Source organism: Aquila chrysaetos, chromosome 1, assembly GCF_900496995.4.
Source record: "Aquila chrysaetos chrysaetos chromosome 1, bAquChr1.4, whole genome shotgun sequence".
In the NCBI taxonomy this organism is placed as follows: domain Eukaryota; kingdom Metazoa; phylum Chordata; class Aves; order Accipitriformes; family Accipitridae; genus Aquila; species Aquila chrysaetos.
Genome location: NC_044004.1, coordinates 10,470,634 through 10,488,515, shown reverse-complemented (window position 1 = coordinate 10,488,515; position 17,882 = coordinate 10,470,634). Strand labels below are relative to the sequence as shown.

Below are 17,882 nucleotides of genomic sequence, written 5' to 3'. Positions count from 1 at the left end.
ATATATGAATATTTACAGTCAAAACCATTCATGCTCTATTTTTAACTTGTTTACTTTGAAACACCCACATTCTGGAAATAATGAAAAAACCACCAAACTGAGCTCAGAGCTCTTAAGGGTGGTGTTCAGAAAATACATTGTTCGAAGACAGAAGAAAGTGGGGAAAAAACCTCAATGGTCCACAAAAGAGCAAAGAGGGACTTGGAAGATGAAACCGTTTCCACAGTGTAAACCTGACTAGATTTGTCTGTGGTATAGACAGAAGTGTTGCCAATCTGCACAAAATCAAAAATCACCAAAACTGCCTGACCAATGTAGGCCTATCTTAAAAGGATGAGATGAAGATTCTCATAATTTGTGAACAAACATGACTACACTTAGAGCAGCAGATATATCTAAGTTAGTTATAAACACATTATCTTGGCTAGTGAAGGCAGTCCAGCTGAAAGAGCACAACAGAGGCTAATTTTCACCTCTCCTTGACACGTTAAATTAACTTGCTCTGCACTCCCTTGCACTGGGCTGCTGCAGCTAGACGTTTTTCAACATCCAGTATACCTTAGCTCATTTTTACAGAGCTACCTCTGCACTTTACTGCAGTCTAAATATATCCAACATCTTAAACTTGGGACAGTGCTCTCAGGGGACTGAGAAAATTAGACTGAGGCTCCAACCCTATTTTAATGAAGTCACAGTACAAAGACCAAGCACAGCTCCAATAATTTCAATAATCTTGAAGAAGTAACAATTTTTGAAGAAGCAACACGAGGTATTGAAATACAACATTGACTTACCTCTTTTTTATCATGTGCAGGTACATGGTTAAAATATTCACAGGCCTGCCAAAATAAAATATTTTCTTCACTAAATTCTTTCCGTAGAAATTCCTGTGGGAAAAATAAACAAACAAATAAATGTCTCAAAGAAATGAAGTTACTTGCCATTTCAAACAACATATTTATAATGCTTGATAAGTTTGTGTAATGGTAACATTTCAATCAGTCTCACAGTCTAGTTTTCTTCTGAAGTAAAAATCAATGCATGTCCAATATATGCCTAGTGCTTCTCCTCTTTCTCATTTCTTTTTAAACGTATACAATTGAGAAGAATCCATCAAGTTACAATCAAATCATTTGCACATACAAAGTTTGAAACTTCATGTTAAGTAGTGTATAAACTAGTGATTAAACTTTTAATAAAAGTTTAAATAATTTATAACTACATTTTAAAATCACACTGTAAACCAGCTGTCTTTAATTGCAGTTCTACTAGTATAACACAGTAGATGTTTATCGAGCAGGGCCCGTAATCAATTCTGTATTCATTACAGCGTCCTTCTGCATCACATGGCAACTACAAAAAAATCTTTTATCACTGCTTGCTGATGTGGTTACATGGGTTCTCCTTGGAAAATACATTCTTAGAGGAAAAAAAAAAATCTCCCAGTAGAACACACAATAATCAGGACATTTATATTATAGCACCCAAAAGTCCAAATGAAGATTGGGATCCCATTCAGTTGGGAAATTGTACAACCGCAAACTGTCCCTGATTGAAACCTGTATAATTTAATATTCTCTCAGCATATGTTTCTTGAAAGCATTTTAACCACTGGGGAGGTGGGGTGAACTTGGTCCTCTAAAAAAATTATCTAGGCACTCATGTAATTGGAACAATGCTTGTTTATACTGTAGAGCTTTAGGTATCAGTGTTTAATTAGAAATTTTACTTCATGTCAGCCCACAAGCCACAACCTTCACTCAAGTGTCACACTGGTATCACCTAAGCTTCCTTAACATAGGAGGCAGTCTCAGGAAGGAGCGTAAGAGTAATCTTCACAGAAATACTTACAACTTAACTTTATTTGTGCTTTTTAGAGTTACATAGAGTTTAGGGAGTCCAACTGTAAGAAAGCAATTGAGATAAACTACAATACAGGGAGTCTAAAACCACTAGCAAGCTCTCAATTTAAACTAGAAGTTCTTCAGATACTTAACCTGAGACACCAACTGTATAAAAGACAATCCAGAGAGTAGTCAGGGGACATTTCTGCATTTTACATGTAATTACAGATTAAAAGAGAATCCAATTAGTGAGCAGGAACTGGAACCCAACTGCCTACTTCCCCACTCAGTGCCTTCACTACGAACCTACAGTCAATCTCCTGCTTGCTTTCTTTCTGGCCGCATGATTTGGGCACAGCTGGCTGTACAACAATTCAGCTTCATCAGGAAAACTGAGTGGTGCCCCAGTTGGAACATTATGTAGCCTAGCAGTTGTCACACATGGCTGGGAAGCTGGAGATGTTGGTTTGAACCACTTGAGGAGGGAACTTGCAATCAGGTCTCTCACTTCCTGGATGACTGCTCTAATCAGCAGACTATTATGCAAAATGTGAGTATTTGCAAAACATGCAAAATCTCTTCTTCTTAGAGAGTAATTCCTGCTCTGTGACAAAGCTGTCCTCAGGAAAGGCCTATGCATGCTGAATCCCAAATGCACCAAGATGCTTACTATGTAATCACGAATTAAACGCTGATGCTTCAATGTTCTTGAATACTGGCAGAAATCTGTAACTGCACAGTGTTATGATAACCAGGTTGCAAGTAAAGCTAAGCAATGGCTCTGGATCCCTCCTGGGCCTCCAGAAAATGGCGGTGCACACAATTTCAACACTCCCTAATTGTTCTTTGAATTGGGTACTTTTTTAACACATGCACTTTTGCAATGTTTATAAAAATAATTTCTAATTAAAAGAAAATGGGGGAGGGGAAGGGGGGGCAAGTAAAACTTCCTGAATATCTGAGGTTGCCTTTTGCTGAAATGAAATGTAACTTTTACCTTTTAATCTGAAAATTAATAAAATGACATTAGCTACTTTCTAAGTTTTCAATATAAGTTTTGAACTTTCATAGTACTGAAAAATTACTGCAGCAGTTTTTTAAGTGTACATAAGTAAGTTTTCTGATGGCTAACAAGTAATTAGAAAAGACAACTAAACTTTCAGTAGCACCCCCACAAACTACATCCTTTTTCAGGTGGACTCTAACATCACATCAGAATTGTAATTTTTCTTTCAGCCTGACGAGAAGTCTCAGTATCTAAGCAGAAATGCTAATAATCCTTAGGCTACTCTGCTAAGAAAAATGGAAAGACAGGGATATAGTATTTTGCTTTCATCTTCTCGCTTTCCTCAAACAGGTGTTCATTGTTAATGTGGTTTTTGGGTCCCCACACCAGATAAGATGGAAGTCTGCTTATTAATCATTTTGGTATTTTAATACTTTCGTATCAAGTAAAGGAGTCTTTCTGAGTTACTGCAGATTCCAATAATCTACATCTCCTACACCATAGGTTTTGTTATATTCTCTTTGTGAAAATTATCTGGGTAGCGCAAACTGTCCTTGTGTAACATATTCAGAATCAGCAACATACTCTCAGTGCAACAATGCAAAAGTGTATACACCTCAATTTCCTTACATGTAAAATAGAGATGATGCTATTTACAACTTCATAAATGTGCTGTGAAGAAGCTTAATTTATGCTTTACAAATACTCAACACTATTCCTGCAAGCTGCAGCTTTAACCGGTGCTCTTTGCTACCTTAATTAGTTCTAAAAAATATTTCTAAAAACCTTTTGCAGGAAGATAAGCCACTAAATAATTGAAAAAATCTTCTACGTGGCTTCCAACATTTCAGTAGGTAAACATGAATAGATTACCAATTCTTAGGAAACTACTGAAACTACTGCCTTTTTCTTGTACAAAGGCTACAGATACAAATATAACAAAATGTAATTGTTTCACAAAATGGGGAAGCATTCTAAAAGCTCAGATACAAAGCAAAATATAGGCTACATTTTTATTTGAAACTTGCTATCCAGAAATGGATGGCAATACGTGTGAACTCTTACTGAACTGTGAACCAGTTTAAACTTAGAAAGATGCTCACATAACAACCATGTAAGAATGAACTCCTATCTCTTGTCCTATGTAAGGCCAGTGTCAAGAAAGAAAAAAGAATACAGGAGAATTACTGCAGCAGTATCAGGTATTTTGAAAGGCCTCTTATTATCCCTCAGAACTTACTGAAAAATATTTAACACCAACAGGATCCTGAAGAAGACGCTCAAATGAAACAGCCCAGCTTGCAACTCGTCTTTCTCGAAGTCGTCGACAGCTCTGTACACTGGGAAGACTAGCATTGCTACTGAGGCTGTTTTCACTGATGCAGTCCTTCAAATCAGTACTATTCAGCTCTGTTAAAAAAAATGAACAAATCTGTCAATAAAGTATCATTCACTTCTAGTCTTCAGCATTGTTTACTTGATTTATCACACTTCCTGCTCAAGCTCACAGTACTGCAGACTTCAAAATATCCCTCCCCATTTTTATTAGGAGCACCTGCATAGAAAAAAACAACCCCAAACATCTCTCGATTTTCTTCTCTTCCACTGCAAAGAAAATTAAATTAGTGTCTTAAAAGCAATCCCCTGCCAGAGGCAGAAGGGGCATGCACAAAAGGTAATCTTTTTTCTTGCTCCACAAAATAAAATATTTTGGACAAAATTTGCTGCTCACATTCCTCACCCCATGGACTGCACTCCTTCATAAGATTATCCAAGGAAGGTAGACCTTCAAGAACACACCATTCACCAGAAAGTGGGCAAAAACCTATTTGGTGATAGGAGACAGCAAAGTTTCATACACTCTTAAATCAGTAAAGACAGGGACTCTGTGAAGTTTTTCATGGAAATGAAAGAACCCTGTTAAAGACTGAAAATTTAGGAAAGGAATCAACTGAGGAAAAGAATACTAAGGAAAATGAGCTAGTAATGGATGCCTTCCTCACCCACAGCAAGTAGAGGTATCAAACCATAGATCCTCAATTTATCATGGTTTCTGATAAAAGCAGGGACCTGTGACTCCCTTCCAGAGTCGTGCCAACATAGTGCAATAATCTACAGACCCCAAGCTGAGAACTGAACAGATTCTTTAGCTCTTGAAAACACAGAAGTGCTTTTTTAATTCTGAAAAACAAATTAACAAGAAACCATAGAGAATTCAGAAAAACACAACCTTGTGTAGCAGTGTAACTAATAATTTCAAGTATTAACCCCAGATAATCTTTGTCACATATCAGTAAACAGAATACACACAAAAAAATTCTTAAAGCAACTACTTGTTCACAGAAGTGCAAAGGTGAACGAAATGACTGCTCCGTGTAAAAGAGGGAACTGTATACAAGAGTCTTACTCACAAACTTGTTATTTATTTGTTGCACGCCCTTTTACAAATCACCGCTCCTTCCATCTCTCTGTTTACACAAATGTAAAACTGGTATAGTTGTACTCACAGATACACACTTCACAGAGGTGATCTGAGGTTTAACTAATTGTGAAGATACAACCAAATAAAGCCTGAGCTACCTGGTCTGATCTCATAACAGACCCTGCTTTGAGCAGGAGGGGTTGCACTAGAGAGATGCCAAACTGAATGAGATTCTGTGATGAAGGGATAAAAAAAAAGCAGACATTCAATTCTTTGAAAAATTAGCAGTAACAGATGTGAGAAAATAATATCCTCAAATAAAATCAATGGTATCTTCAATAATTCTATGCCAAACAGAAAAGCAAATATACAGCTCACTATAAATGTAAACTGATTGAGAAAACTGAATTCACAACCAGTAAGAAATGGCCTATTCTTCACAGGGACATTTTTATTGTTGTTGTTTATTTTCCTCAGTTAATCACCTGGACTAACTAAAGCAAGAAGTAATTTCACCAAAATTACTACTTTATAAGATCTCCCAAGGTCTCCTTTTCTGTTATATATATTTCAAAGCACTTTGCATTTCCAAATTCTATGTTACAAAACATTACTGTTCCTCCCTGGAAGTATGAACTTTGAAAAAAGGACCATTTAAAGATAGTTATAAGCATAGGAAAAAAGTTGTAAAGATAGTTGTAAAGACAAGAAAAATTTTTTTAAAAGTTCTTGAACTTCATTTTTAAATGTGTTCTGTAGCTCAGAAATATTTACTAAGACATAACAGTCAACTACTGCAAATTTCTGTAAGCAAAGCTACTGTTTAAGACAAAATAAGACAAAGAGACAGAATTTGATTAGGGAAGAATGAAAGTGTAACTTTACATTTTCAACAAGGATAATATTTAAGGACCATAATAACACATCAGGTATATAAATATTTTTCTTTGCCTAATCATCATATTAACCAAAGCTAATTAAAAACACTCAGCAAATAATGCCAAATTTTCTTATAACAAATATTTATTCACTTTTTCCTTTAAGATGTATGAAAGAGTATAACCAAGTCAACTGTTAGCTTCATTAGAGAATACCTGTCACCACAGTGAAACTATTGTGAAAGAATCTAATGTGAATCTGAAGAGAATTATATCTAAATTTATTATCTGAAGTATTTCGCTTTAACTCTGCAGGTGGATATGTTTTATTTTACAGTCCAGGATATAAATAGACACCCACTTCTAGATCAGTCTGGAACAGTTTCAGATACTGCCTCACTCCTAGAGGGTTCAATCCCCAGCGCTCTCCAGTGATGAATGATGAAAATTTCCTAGTTCCTTTCAGGCTAAATCAGAAAGGTAAACTCATCCCACATACCAAACCGTTTAAACCTACTTGGCTGACAGAGGGAAATTAGGGAGTAGCCACACAAAGCGCTCAGCTCTAATTCCACAAGTCACAGTGCCTTAGGACTCAGAAGGGATTGCAAAATGGGAGGCACAGCAGTCATTAGCGGGTCAGCTTCACCTTCCTCCCTCCAAGTGGCAGCTGTTCAATTTCCCCATGGCAGGCAGGAAGACCAAACTGCAATTACAGTCTCTGAGTGTTTACACCAGTGGGTGACTGCTAACTACCTTTAATTGCTAGCAGCTGCTCCCTCTCGCCAGCTTGTCAGAGTTACATTCGCTCTAAACTACACAGAGGTCTTGTTCCTCTGATATGCTGCCGACTCTGGAGGTCCCAGGAAAACAAATGAACCAAAATAAGACTGCATTTTCAACAACTTTGAGAGCTACTGGCACAGGTCCTCCAATGTGTTAAAGCAGCATTAAGGGATTACTCATTCACAGTAAACTGTCTCTGTTCTGGTGGATTTTATTTAGCTAATTCAGATTTTTTCAAAAAGAACCATTTGAATTCATACTTAACCCTGACACTGCTTTGTTTTCCCTTAAAGCAAAAAATGCGGTCAGGTAGCTTTTAAAATCTGTACAGATTTCTGCTGGGGTACCTGTCAACCTGAAAACAATACAGAACAAAGTTGTTTCCAAGAAAAGGTTATTCTAAGTTTCTTTTACCACATAGATCAACAGTTGCAGTTAAAACAGTTACAGTCTAGTGCAGGTATACCATTTAGAATCAGAGAAAAAGAAAGGTCAGATGGGAAGAAAAAAACCTCGTGAACTATAACACTAGTACACAATTTATCCAAATCACACTTAAACGAAAACTGTATAAGCCGTAACTCCTGCTGCACTCCTCTTCCACAGGAATGTTTCCAATATAAGACTTCAGTGTCAGGTTTCCCGACTCTCACGACTCGTGCATTCCTAGGTACACACAGCCCACCTTGGAAAGCAGGAATGGAGAAACTTTCCAACCAAGTCACATATTTCATCTAATGAGCACTCTGTGGTGATCATTAGAGGAAAGATAAAGCCCTGATTCCCACCCTCAAACTGTTCTAACCACAAGGCTGTTGTGCAAAGTGGCCTCCTCCTTCTTGTTAAGTGTTTAAAAAAGGAAAAGTAGCTATTGGGAATCTCAGGGTGTCAGAGGAGTTTACTGTGAAAATCCCAACTCAGGTGCACACACAACTTAGCAGTGTTGTGAAGTTTCCTAATGCCTGCCTTCCTTTCTCCTTCCTGTGTGGAAGCACAGACTCATCTCGCATTACCCGTAAAAGGAAGCTCCTTACTCAAGCATCCTGAATCCCAGGGACCTAAATTTATTTCTGTTCTCTTTGAGAGCCACCGCACGTAGTGAGAAAGTACTACTTTCTGTGCAAACTCATTCAGTTTCATTTATTACCTTCTTCAAATACAGAATTGACACAGAATGCTTTCTAAAAATCCTCAAAATCCAATATTTTACACCTTTTGTGTTTACACATTCTGTGGAGGGTCTTGGTTTTATTTATTTTACAAAAACAGCATTATGTAAGAAAATGCAGCCATTTGATCAACTAAAATCTTGAAAGTATTCAGGATAAGATGGCTTGGAAAGTTTTGATTTAAATCATATAAAGCAGTAAGTCTGAATACAATTAATTAAGGATATTTTTGTATGCATTTGTTTATAAAATCCACATACATTTTTCAACCTACAAATAGTTTTTATTATTGTGAGAAGCTACACATATTCCTTGTAATCATCGGAACGCATACATTCATATAATTAACATACTCCAGTTAATCACTAAATACATTACCTGGATAAAGCTGATAAGAACCACTGTGGTGCCACTTAATCAAATACTTCAAGCCATTCACTGAAAGCCATCCTTCTGAATCCATACCAAGTTCAGCTGTGACGTCCCAGAACCCATTGGGTGCAGATTAGTTGTACTGTGCGGCACATTGTTCCTCCGCAACTTTGGGATAAGGGAAGCTAACGCATTTCCCCCCAGCAATTCCTGGTAGCCTCTAACACCATTCTAAACAAACTGATTCTTTACCCTCATGGCTTCAAGCAGAGAAAAGCAATAGTATACTTAACACAAAGCATTATAAAATGCTACATAAATAATTTAATGAAAAGACCTTTTGCCACTGCTGCTAAAGGAACTTGAATTATTTATGTTACAGTGGAACGCAGCTACAGCAAGCATGCACTGCCAACGTAATGACAAATAAGTCATATACCTGTTGGAGGAAACAATCCATCTGTATTTATAGTAATAAAAGTGTAAACGGTGTTTTGTTTTACTTTGGACTTCATTGCAGATTTTTTGCTCTACCTTCTTTAGTTACTTTTTAAAATGCAGTTTTACATTATTTATTATTGTAAACATCAGTTTCCTTTCAAAACAGTCTTTAAGAACACTTTTCCTTATGAAAATTCTTTCCAGGTGACGAACACTAAAAACAAAAATCAGCAGAAACTACAGCAAAGTAGTATCTTAGGAAAAAGACATGCCTGTAATATCTGTTATGCTTTAAGTATTTGGAAATAATAGACTTCAGCTTTGTGGAACTGATCTCTGTAGGGAATAGCAGGTAAGAACTGACTTAGACGTTCTCAGTAGCCTAGATACCTTACCACCTGTCTGTCTGGAAGATGAATGATGATGTACTTCTATTGTACATCCTTGATCTTAAAGTCTTCCCTTTGTAAAGTGCTGTCTGGGTATCAATAGTCAAAGTCAGACATTAGCTGGGGACTGTTGATCATCCCTGTGATGATTTAGACGGCACAGTGCTCAAAAACATCAGCCGCAGCCTGCACGCTGTGTACGCACTCCCACTATTCCTGCAGTCAGCAGGAATGGACAGTTTCCGAGATGGGAAATAGGAGAAATCTGCTAATTACAGGTTGTTGTAGTAACATTAAATGGTTTCTGCTATTCCTAGAGCATAGGTGCTGCAGATTAATAGCAGTGATCTTGCATCTAAGCATTACTGCAGTTCGCATTCTGATTGTCTGCAATTCATTAAGCAAATCAATTACAGTTAAGAGTTGCTACTGGTCAGCATCTCTGGAAACAACACTAATTCAAGTACCTATACCTTTTACACGTTACCTATCTTGCAAAGCCCAAGTGCACAGTTTTGGCTGATGAGAACATCCCAGCCTTGCACAAGGTGAGCTACCATGTAGAATAAATGCAACAAGGGGTAGATGGTTTCCAATGTAATAAAAGCCGTATGACATGAGGCTTCATTGACCTTGGAAAGAAAATGTACAGAGAGCTGTCATGCCTCCTATTATACTGAAGGGATGTATATAAACACATAATAATTACTTTTTACACATAAATTTTTCTTCCCAGACTAAAGCTTAACAACAGTATTTATAGTACCTAGTTATATGTACAAATGCTAATACTAAGATTTAGTCTAGGAAGGGAAGTATGCACTGCTATACTAACAGTTACACTAGTGAAAACTTCTCTAATCTAGACATGCCCTAAACTGTGTAAATCTGTGGATCTATTAATGAATTAGTGAGATTAGAGAAGATTGGAAAAATTTCAGTGCTGTGACATATTCCATAAAAGTGAAAGCCTGAAAACATAATTCAGACATGAATCAGAGCTTTTTACTCAATGCAGCTCTAAATGAAATTAATTAGGATTTTATTTCATTTCACTTTTTCTGGTTACAGTCTCTCTGGTTCTTATTTTTCCAATCTACTTTCTAGGTGTTTAAGCATTGATTCAATATTATTCAATATAGTTCGACTACCACTGTTTATGTAAATACACCCCCCCTCAAGTAGCATCTAACAATGAAGAGAGAGTCCATGTTAAATCTTCAGCACTAGCTGAAAAAATAGGTCATACAACTCAACAGAAAAATGCATATACTTATTGTCTGTTCTTTCACCTCTGCAAGCTACAAGGCCCTTAGATTTCATGACTTCACAAAACTGTATAGAATTAATTGTGAAAACACAATTACCTACGGAATTGGAATGAAATACAAAAGTCATATTGGAAGAACTGAAAATAAGTCAGATCTTTAAAATAAATTTTCAGCTGGAAGCATTAAAAGCTTGAAATGACCATCATACAAGTACTATCACAGAGATCTCTAAGCTAGGATAGGCAACAGAAGTAAAACAATTTTCATTAACATGGAACAAGAACCCTTGTGAAGACAAGATGCCGGTACATTCCTTTTTTTAAAAAAGGATCAATTTTTTTGCCCCTCAGCACCTGGAACTTTTGTGCTTTGTCTTGATTTTTATATCAAACAGGTAACATCTGGGGGAAAACCATTTTTCCCGCAAAAACATAGGCTACATTTATAAAGAGAAAGTAGAATAGACACAATTATTTTCTGTTTCCTTTTTCTGTCACTTTGCAGACAAGACAGATACAATATAGAGTCTATCTTCTCATCTAGACAGAAGTACTGTTACAGCAGTAGACTGTGTCAGCAGTAGAGAAGGAAAATACCTGACAAAGTCAGCCAGCCATTGGAAAATGGCTCTGTCAAAAGGACCAAAACAGTAATGTTTCTCTCAACTGTAGTTGTAGTTTTGCCAGGAATCAGAAATTAGGACAGGATGGAGTTTTGTGAATGTTATTGCTAATTTTTTGTTTACATTTGCACACAATATAAAAAATTATCCTTACCATTCAAAATATTTCTTCAATTTCACTGCACTAATTAGAGCAACAGAGTTTGTCCCCTTTTTATTTAATAAAATTGTCTTGTACTGTTGTCAAAGAATAGCAAACTTAATAATATGTAAGTGAGCTTCTCTGCAGGATCAAGTGAACCAACTCCTGCCAAGCAAGACAAGTGAGAAAAGCCATCTCTTGTATGCCCTAAACTATACAAATTCCTTTATTCCATTACGGAAGCATACTTAAACTGTTTCAATTAACTTCAAAGGTTCAAAGAAATCATCTTCTAATGTTTAACAAAGAGTGGACGTCCCTTAAAACATTAAAGCCATGTTAAAATCAAAACAAACAAGCTTAGGTGACATAAAGTAGAGTTTACTTAGAAGTACTCCAGAACTGCAAAAGCTCCATGCTGGGATTTTACAAATACCAAATTACTTACCCCCTTGTCAAAATGCATCACACTGTAAAGAAATTTCAACCTCAACAAACGCACCAACACAGCTTACAACTTAGGAGTTAGAACATATCTCTTCAAAAGCAAACAGGGTATGTAAAGCACAATAAAACAGAGAACAAGATTTTATCTACCATCCAATTATGCAAAAGTCTACCAGCTCTGCCTCTTTATTATTATGAATGAAGAAGCCTAGTTATAATAAAAACGTGCATATATAGAGAGATGTGCCACAAAAAAAATTATGCAAATGAATCAGTGAAAGTATGTGAACATAATCCTGCAATATTTTCACTGGCACAGTTCCCAAAGAAGTCAGAGTTCTGCACCACTTTGGACTCACATCTTGTATCTTGTAATATATCACCTTATTTACCACATATTATGTTGCTTAATGTGGAAAATTGATTCTTTTTCATTATAAAAGTAAAAACAAGTTTCAGCTTACCTCCATCAGAAACAGTTGCTGACTGCAATAAGAAAGAGAAAAATAAGCGTTACTTAAGTTTCATGGTAAGTATTAGAAATCTCTGAGCTTCACATAATATTTGAAGTGTTAGCTACCTACATTTATCATCTTATCAACAACAGAAAACATAAGAGAGGAAAATCTAAAGAAACCAGCTGTTACTTTCCCACAGGTGTTTCCTCCCCACCACGAAATTCACCCCAGGCCTTTTAACCACCGTCCTGGAACTTGATCCCACTAATATTTACTGGACGACGTACTCCTGCTGCGAGTAGCTACATTGCTTCAAACAGCCCTTCTTAGATGAATCGAGTCAATTGGTTGGCGTATGTGAGAAAGCAGATACCTTAAAACTGACCTGTAAGGACTTAAAATGAAAAGAACACTTCCTATACTTTATTTTGCTGCAATATCTGGAGATATGTGGAATCAAAATTAAAATTTGGTATTTTGTCGGTCAGATGACCCTGAAAACTTCCCCTGCCAATCACTTCTGACCTCAACAGAACCAAAAGGATGTTAAAAGTGTTTCCAATGAGCTAGGTAAGAACTCCTCACCATCTCTACTAGTATTTTACATCAAATTTTCAAGGACAATTAGTCTTCTAGTGAAATGTTGAAGTTTATGTGTTTATCCACCCTAAAATTCTCACCTTTGATCACAAATTACCTCAAGGCAGCTAACATTTCTGTAAAACCAAGTAGTGACCATTTCCCAAACATGTACTCCAGGGCTTGCACCTTGACACTCAGCTGAGTGAAAGACTGGAAGGACAGCTGATTTTTAGATTTAACTTTGTATTGATTTTTACTGGCTATTAAAAATTATTATTATTATTATTATTTTAGTATGAGGAATCTTTTCTTGGTTATTTAAGGTGTCCTTGAACCTTTAAGTAACTTTCTAAATAGTTAAAAAGAAACTCTTATTTTGTATGGCTCTTTAAAAAGCTAGGAAAGAATGCCCTATAATATCTACAATTTCTTCAAGACGGAAAACACACAGAAGAAAAAACCATACATACATACACAACTCAGAAGAAAAGCTATCTCTCCATAGTTTGTCTGTATTTTCCAGCCTTGGTAACAAACATTCCCTCTCCCCTTCAAAAATCCACAGAAACCTTTAGTAATCCTTAAAAGAATAATATCTTCTCCTTTCTTTCTCTTTTCTTTTCTGTTTCACTGCAGGATCTCATACCGCTGTTAACACTGTCTGAAGAACTTCACTTGTTATAAACTGTTGTGGCCTCACCATTCACATCAGCAGCAGAGGATCTGATCTAGTTTTTAATACAAGTATTCTGGAACTTTCAAAGTCTAAATTAGTCTCTGTTGACATCATTCCTCTGGTACTAGTTCAGATAAACACAAATATATCTTTCAGGGAAAAGATCAAAAAAGTGATGGCAGTTCTTGTTTAACCACACAAAAATAAATGCTTCTGAATCTGTGAAGCATAATAATATAATCAAAAGTGTATCCAGGCCTCTCACTTTTTTGGATAGCACTGTTTCAGGTATCAAAAAAGTACTTCTGTTTTGGGTACAGTTCTTCAGTGAGACATCTTTTCTACTTCTATTTTGCACATAAGTCTAGCAAGCACATTATGCATTCAGAAGCTGTAACTTAATTCATGTTTGTAATTTAGAAAATTTAATTTACATTACTGAAATGTTTTATAAATATGATTGCTTCTGATTTCTCATTCACATACTGTACAGAAGAGCTGATGAATAAACAATTTCAATGTCATTTCTCAAAGAATGAAGAAAAGGATGACTCAAAGTAAAGTAATAGTATCATTTTACACATTAGACAGGAAAAAATAAAAATACCTTCAAAACACATACATTTTAGGATGGTCATTTACTTTGGCAGCTTGCATTAATTTAGATTCAAACACCAAGCACAATTCTCATTCATGTTTTTGAAAGGTATCAAGTAAAATGAATAGGATACTCATGATAGTAAAAAGAATACTTATACTACTTTTTTTTCAAAAACTGGGAAGTTAACAATTGTAAAATATCATTTTAAAGGAAAAATTGAGTGATTTCATAGAAAAGCTCAAACATTACAGTAATAGTACCTCTTAATTAGGTTCTATGGACAATGAGATACACTTTTACCTCAATCCATTTAGCATAAGTTAAAGCAGTGAGCTTTCAACACACCATGGGCTGATTTTGTGTGTTTATTTTAAGTGCTTTGGCTAATGCATGTTACATTACATGTATCAACATCTTAAAATCTCTCCAAGCAAGACCTTAGTAATCATTATGTTTAAACATTTTTAAAAAAAAAAAAAAGTATCCATAGGAAGAACAGATTTTCTTATCTAAATATCAATCACCTATTTCTGTGTTGTTAAGATATTTCAAATTTCCCTTTGGTTTTGATATATTCCAACTATATGGTATTTCTTTAGAATTACAGTGTCACTAAAACTACCCAGCATGTTCCAAGCATTATCAGTTTACTTCTGTAGATCACAGAATAAAATTTATTTTAAGAACATTTCTCTAAATTCATCTGTGTAACTGAAATAAAGCCACTTAATTCAACAAAACCAGCTAGAAACTAAAGCTTGTAATTATTGTGTAAGAATTCACAGTAAAATGTTCAAAACATGTTTGTGAGTACTTAGAAATCTTAATATAAACTTGTCAGAAATTGCATGCAGTCCACATTTAGACAAAGCAGTTTCTCTTCTAAACTGTTAGGCTGAAACTTGTCTAGATTTGTCCAAAGGTATAAGTTGCAAGACCAGATTTTTTTAAATACTATGATGATCTCATTTAAAAATTCACTATATGTTGGGGGCTGTTCTTCATTCTTCAGTATTCATGCCTACCGCCACTGGAGGCTCTTCAGGACAAAATTTGATCTATTATACATATAAAATTTGATTACCTGATGAAATTTAACACTCACCACATACATATTAAGAACTGCCTATTAAAAAATATATGTATTATAAAGCTATAAAATTGAACAGTTCCTGTATGTAGCCATTTCTGAAAGATGAGGAAGGATAGGGTATGACCCCATGCCAGTTACGGCTAATGTGAAGATTAAAAAAAAAGTATTTAAGTATTTCATTCCAAATGACAGGACATATATGTATTCATTTTGTGAATGTACATATGAACTATCACCCAGAGGTAAAATCTGATTGCATTAAACCCTCAAATCTTTCACAACCAGATAAGAACTGAAATTGGTTCTTCAAATTACCCTGACTTCCAAATTGGTTTAGGAAAAAGCCCATGGTATATGCCAGGAGTCTGATGATAACAAATTACTGAAATTTAAAAAATAAATCTCGTTTAGGAAAACTAAAATGTCTTCCAGTATATCTCTTCACGGGAACTCTGCTTGCTCATCTAGCTGGATTAGCAGCTGAGGTATACAGACACACACACACACACACATGCCGCAAATCTGGAGGATGCAACTTGCTTCCCTAAACTTCAGGGCAAGATCTTGATCCCTGTGATCCAAGTGAGGAGCTCAGTGCCAGGGCCAGCAAGCTGAACAGTGGCTTCCCAGTTATCATACACCATAAAAGATGTTCCAGGTCTCTGTAAACTGGCAAATGCTTCAGCATATATTAGATAGCATAAAGTTCTGATTAAGAGAAAACATGTAAAATTTCTCTTTGTATCATCTCTCTTTGCTGGGTGGAAAAACCAGAAGGGCCCACGAGTTTTCTGATGTCGTGTTCAGGATCTGCTTGCAACAAATCTAAAAGAATATTAGCTTACAATAATTAACAGGGAGAAAACTACTTTGTGAGTACATAATTATTTTTTTTCCAGAATAGAAACAGACAACATAGTATCTTGCACCAACAACAGGGTAAAAAGGCAGAGAGGGCATAAAGGAGAATAATTCATAAGGCTGAAACAACCTATATCTTTTAGCTTTCATGGTCTATAACCTGCTAGATGTGTGCACCACTGCATGAAACTAGTCTGATGACATCTTTCAGTTGACAGAAACTCTTACCCAGAAAATCCACTTCTATTTTACATGGATCAGGTCCCAGGAAACTAAGTACTGTCAAAGTCTGCCATAATACCATAATGCAGAAAACCTCAAAATACCCCACCTATATACCAGACATTACATTGAGCAAATAAATCCATGTGAACAGACTACCCAGATAACACAATACAAAAATGTTCTTTTTTTCCACTTCAAGATTTGTCATTCCAGTCAAAGTCATGCTCAAGTACTTGAGTAGAACAAAGGGAAAGATGGGGATACCGGGAGGTGTGACACATACTAGGAAATGCCAGGCCTTAGCAATAAAATGGAGCAACATGAAATCATCTGTGCTAATAGAATGTGGGTGAGTGCCTTCCTGAGTCAAAAAAGACATATCTATTTCCAACTCCTCCTGAGATGCAGAGGGATAAAATCTGTAAGGAGAGTGAAGACATATTCCTCTCTCCTACTCTAACAATGACAAAATCACAGACTAAACAGAAACATCTATTTCTTTCCTGGGCATCCAGGAAGATTCAGAGAAAAGGGGATTAAAAATGACTTCTCTATGTGTCCTTTCTAAAGTACACTGTCTTCCAATACTGGCATCGACTTTTTGCTGCATCCAAAAAATTCTCTGACTTCTGCCTTCAGAATCTGTTAGACTTACTTAGTACAGTATTATACTACACACTATTTTACAAAAGCCCCTCAAATTAAGCCTTTCAGCTTGAAACAGCATACCTAGCTCCACTAACCTTCTAAACTGATTTTCTCATACATACTGTATATATTTCAATATAAAAAATAAGTTTGGGAAACTTGTGTTCTTTAAGAGACGAAGCACTGAAGATTTACAGACTGAATACAAATAGCCAACTTTCAAACATTCTGTCACTTAGCTCAGGGAAATCCTATCACTCAGTCGACTGTCTGCTTGCATATAGCTTTGTTCAAAGTCCTTATTAAATCACCTGAAGCAACTTCTCCCTTTGCCAAGGTATGAATTATGAGCAGGTCCCTAGATCTTCAGTCACATTACTCCAGGACTTACATTACATGCACGTATTTTTATCCTTTTAAATACATTACAGCATTAACATTGTACAAATGCCACGAACTCCAATGATCTCTGGGAGGGAGATCATGTCTCAAAATATAGTATACACTGTTTTAACATTTAAATAAAAAATGAAGCCCTATTACTTATAAATTATTGCTAGATTTTCCTTCTAATAAACAATCTCAAAGGTACTTCTGCCCTAAATATCAGAGTAATATTATAGAATTTTTATTCTTGTTTCAAAATATTATTGCAATTAATTTCATGATTTAGAATTCTGTAAGAAGGATGGCCCTTCAGAATACCACTTAAAGGAAGACTATAACATAATTTGTCTTTTCAATTCTGTACCACTAAAGTGCATTTATAATAGTTAATACAAAAGTATTATAGAATTAAGAATTCCCAAGGAAAAAAAAAAACACAGTACAACTACTGTACAATAATTTTACTGAATACATTCTTCTCTGAAGGTTAAGTATTTTTGTCAAATATTTGAATCTATAAAAACAACATATGAACAGTAAATGATGTGACATTTGGAATCCC

General features: G+C 35.7%; 1 protein-coding gene across 5 annotated transcripts in view; it reads right to left on the bottom strand.

Annotated features, from left to right (window-relative positions):
* RGS12 (regulator of G protein signaling 12) overlaps window positions 1-17,882 on the bottom strand; it is a 90,285-nt gene that overhangs the window by 32,294 nt on the left and 40,109 nt on the right. For all 5 annotated transcript variants that reach the window (XM_030020994.2, XM_030021001.2, XM_030021028.2 and 2 more), the window contains 3 exons: window positions 12,254-12,275; window positions 4,091-4,260; window positions 795-887 (listed from right to left, as the gene is read on the bottom strand). In XM_030020994.2, coding sequence (XP_029876854.1) covers window positions 795-887; window positions 4,091-4,260; window positions 12,254-12,275 — 285 coding nt within the window. The remainder of the gene's footprint in view (window positions 1-794; window positions 888-4,090; window positions 4,261-12,253; window positions 12,276-17,882) is intronic.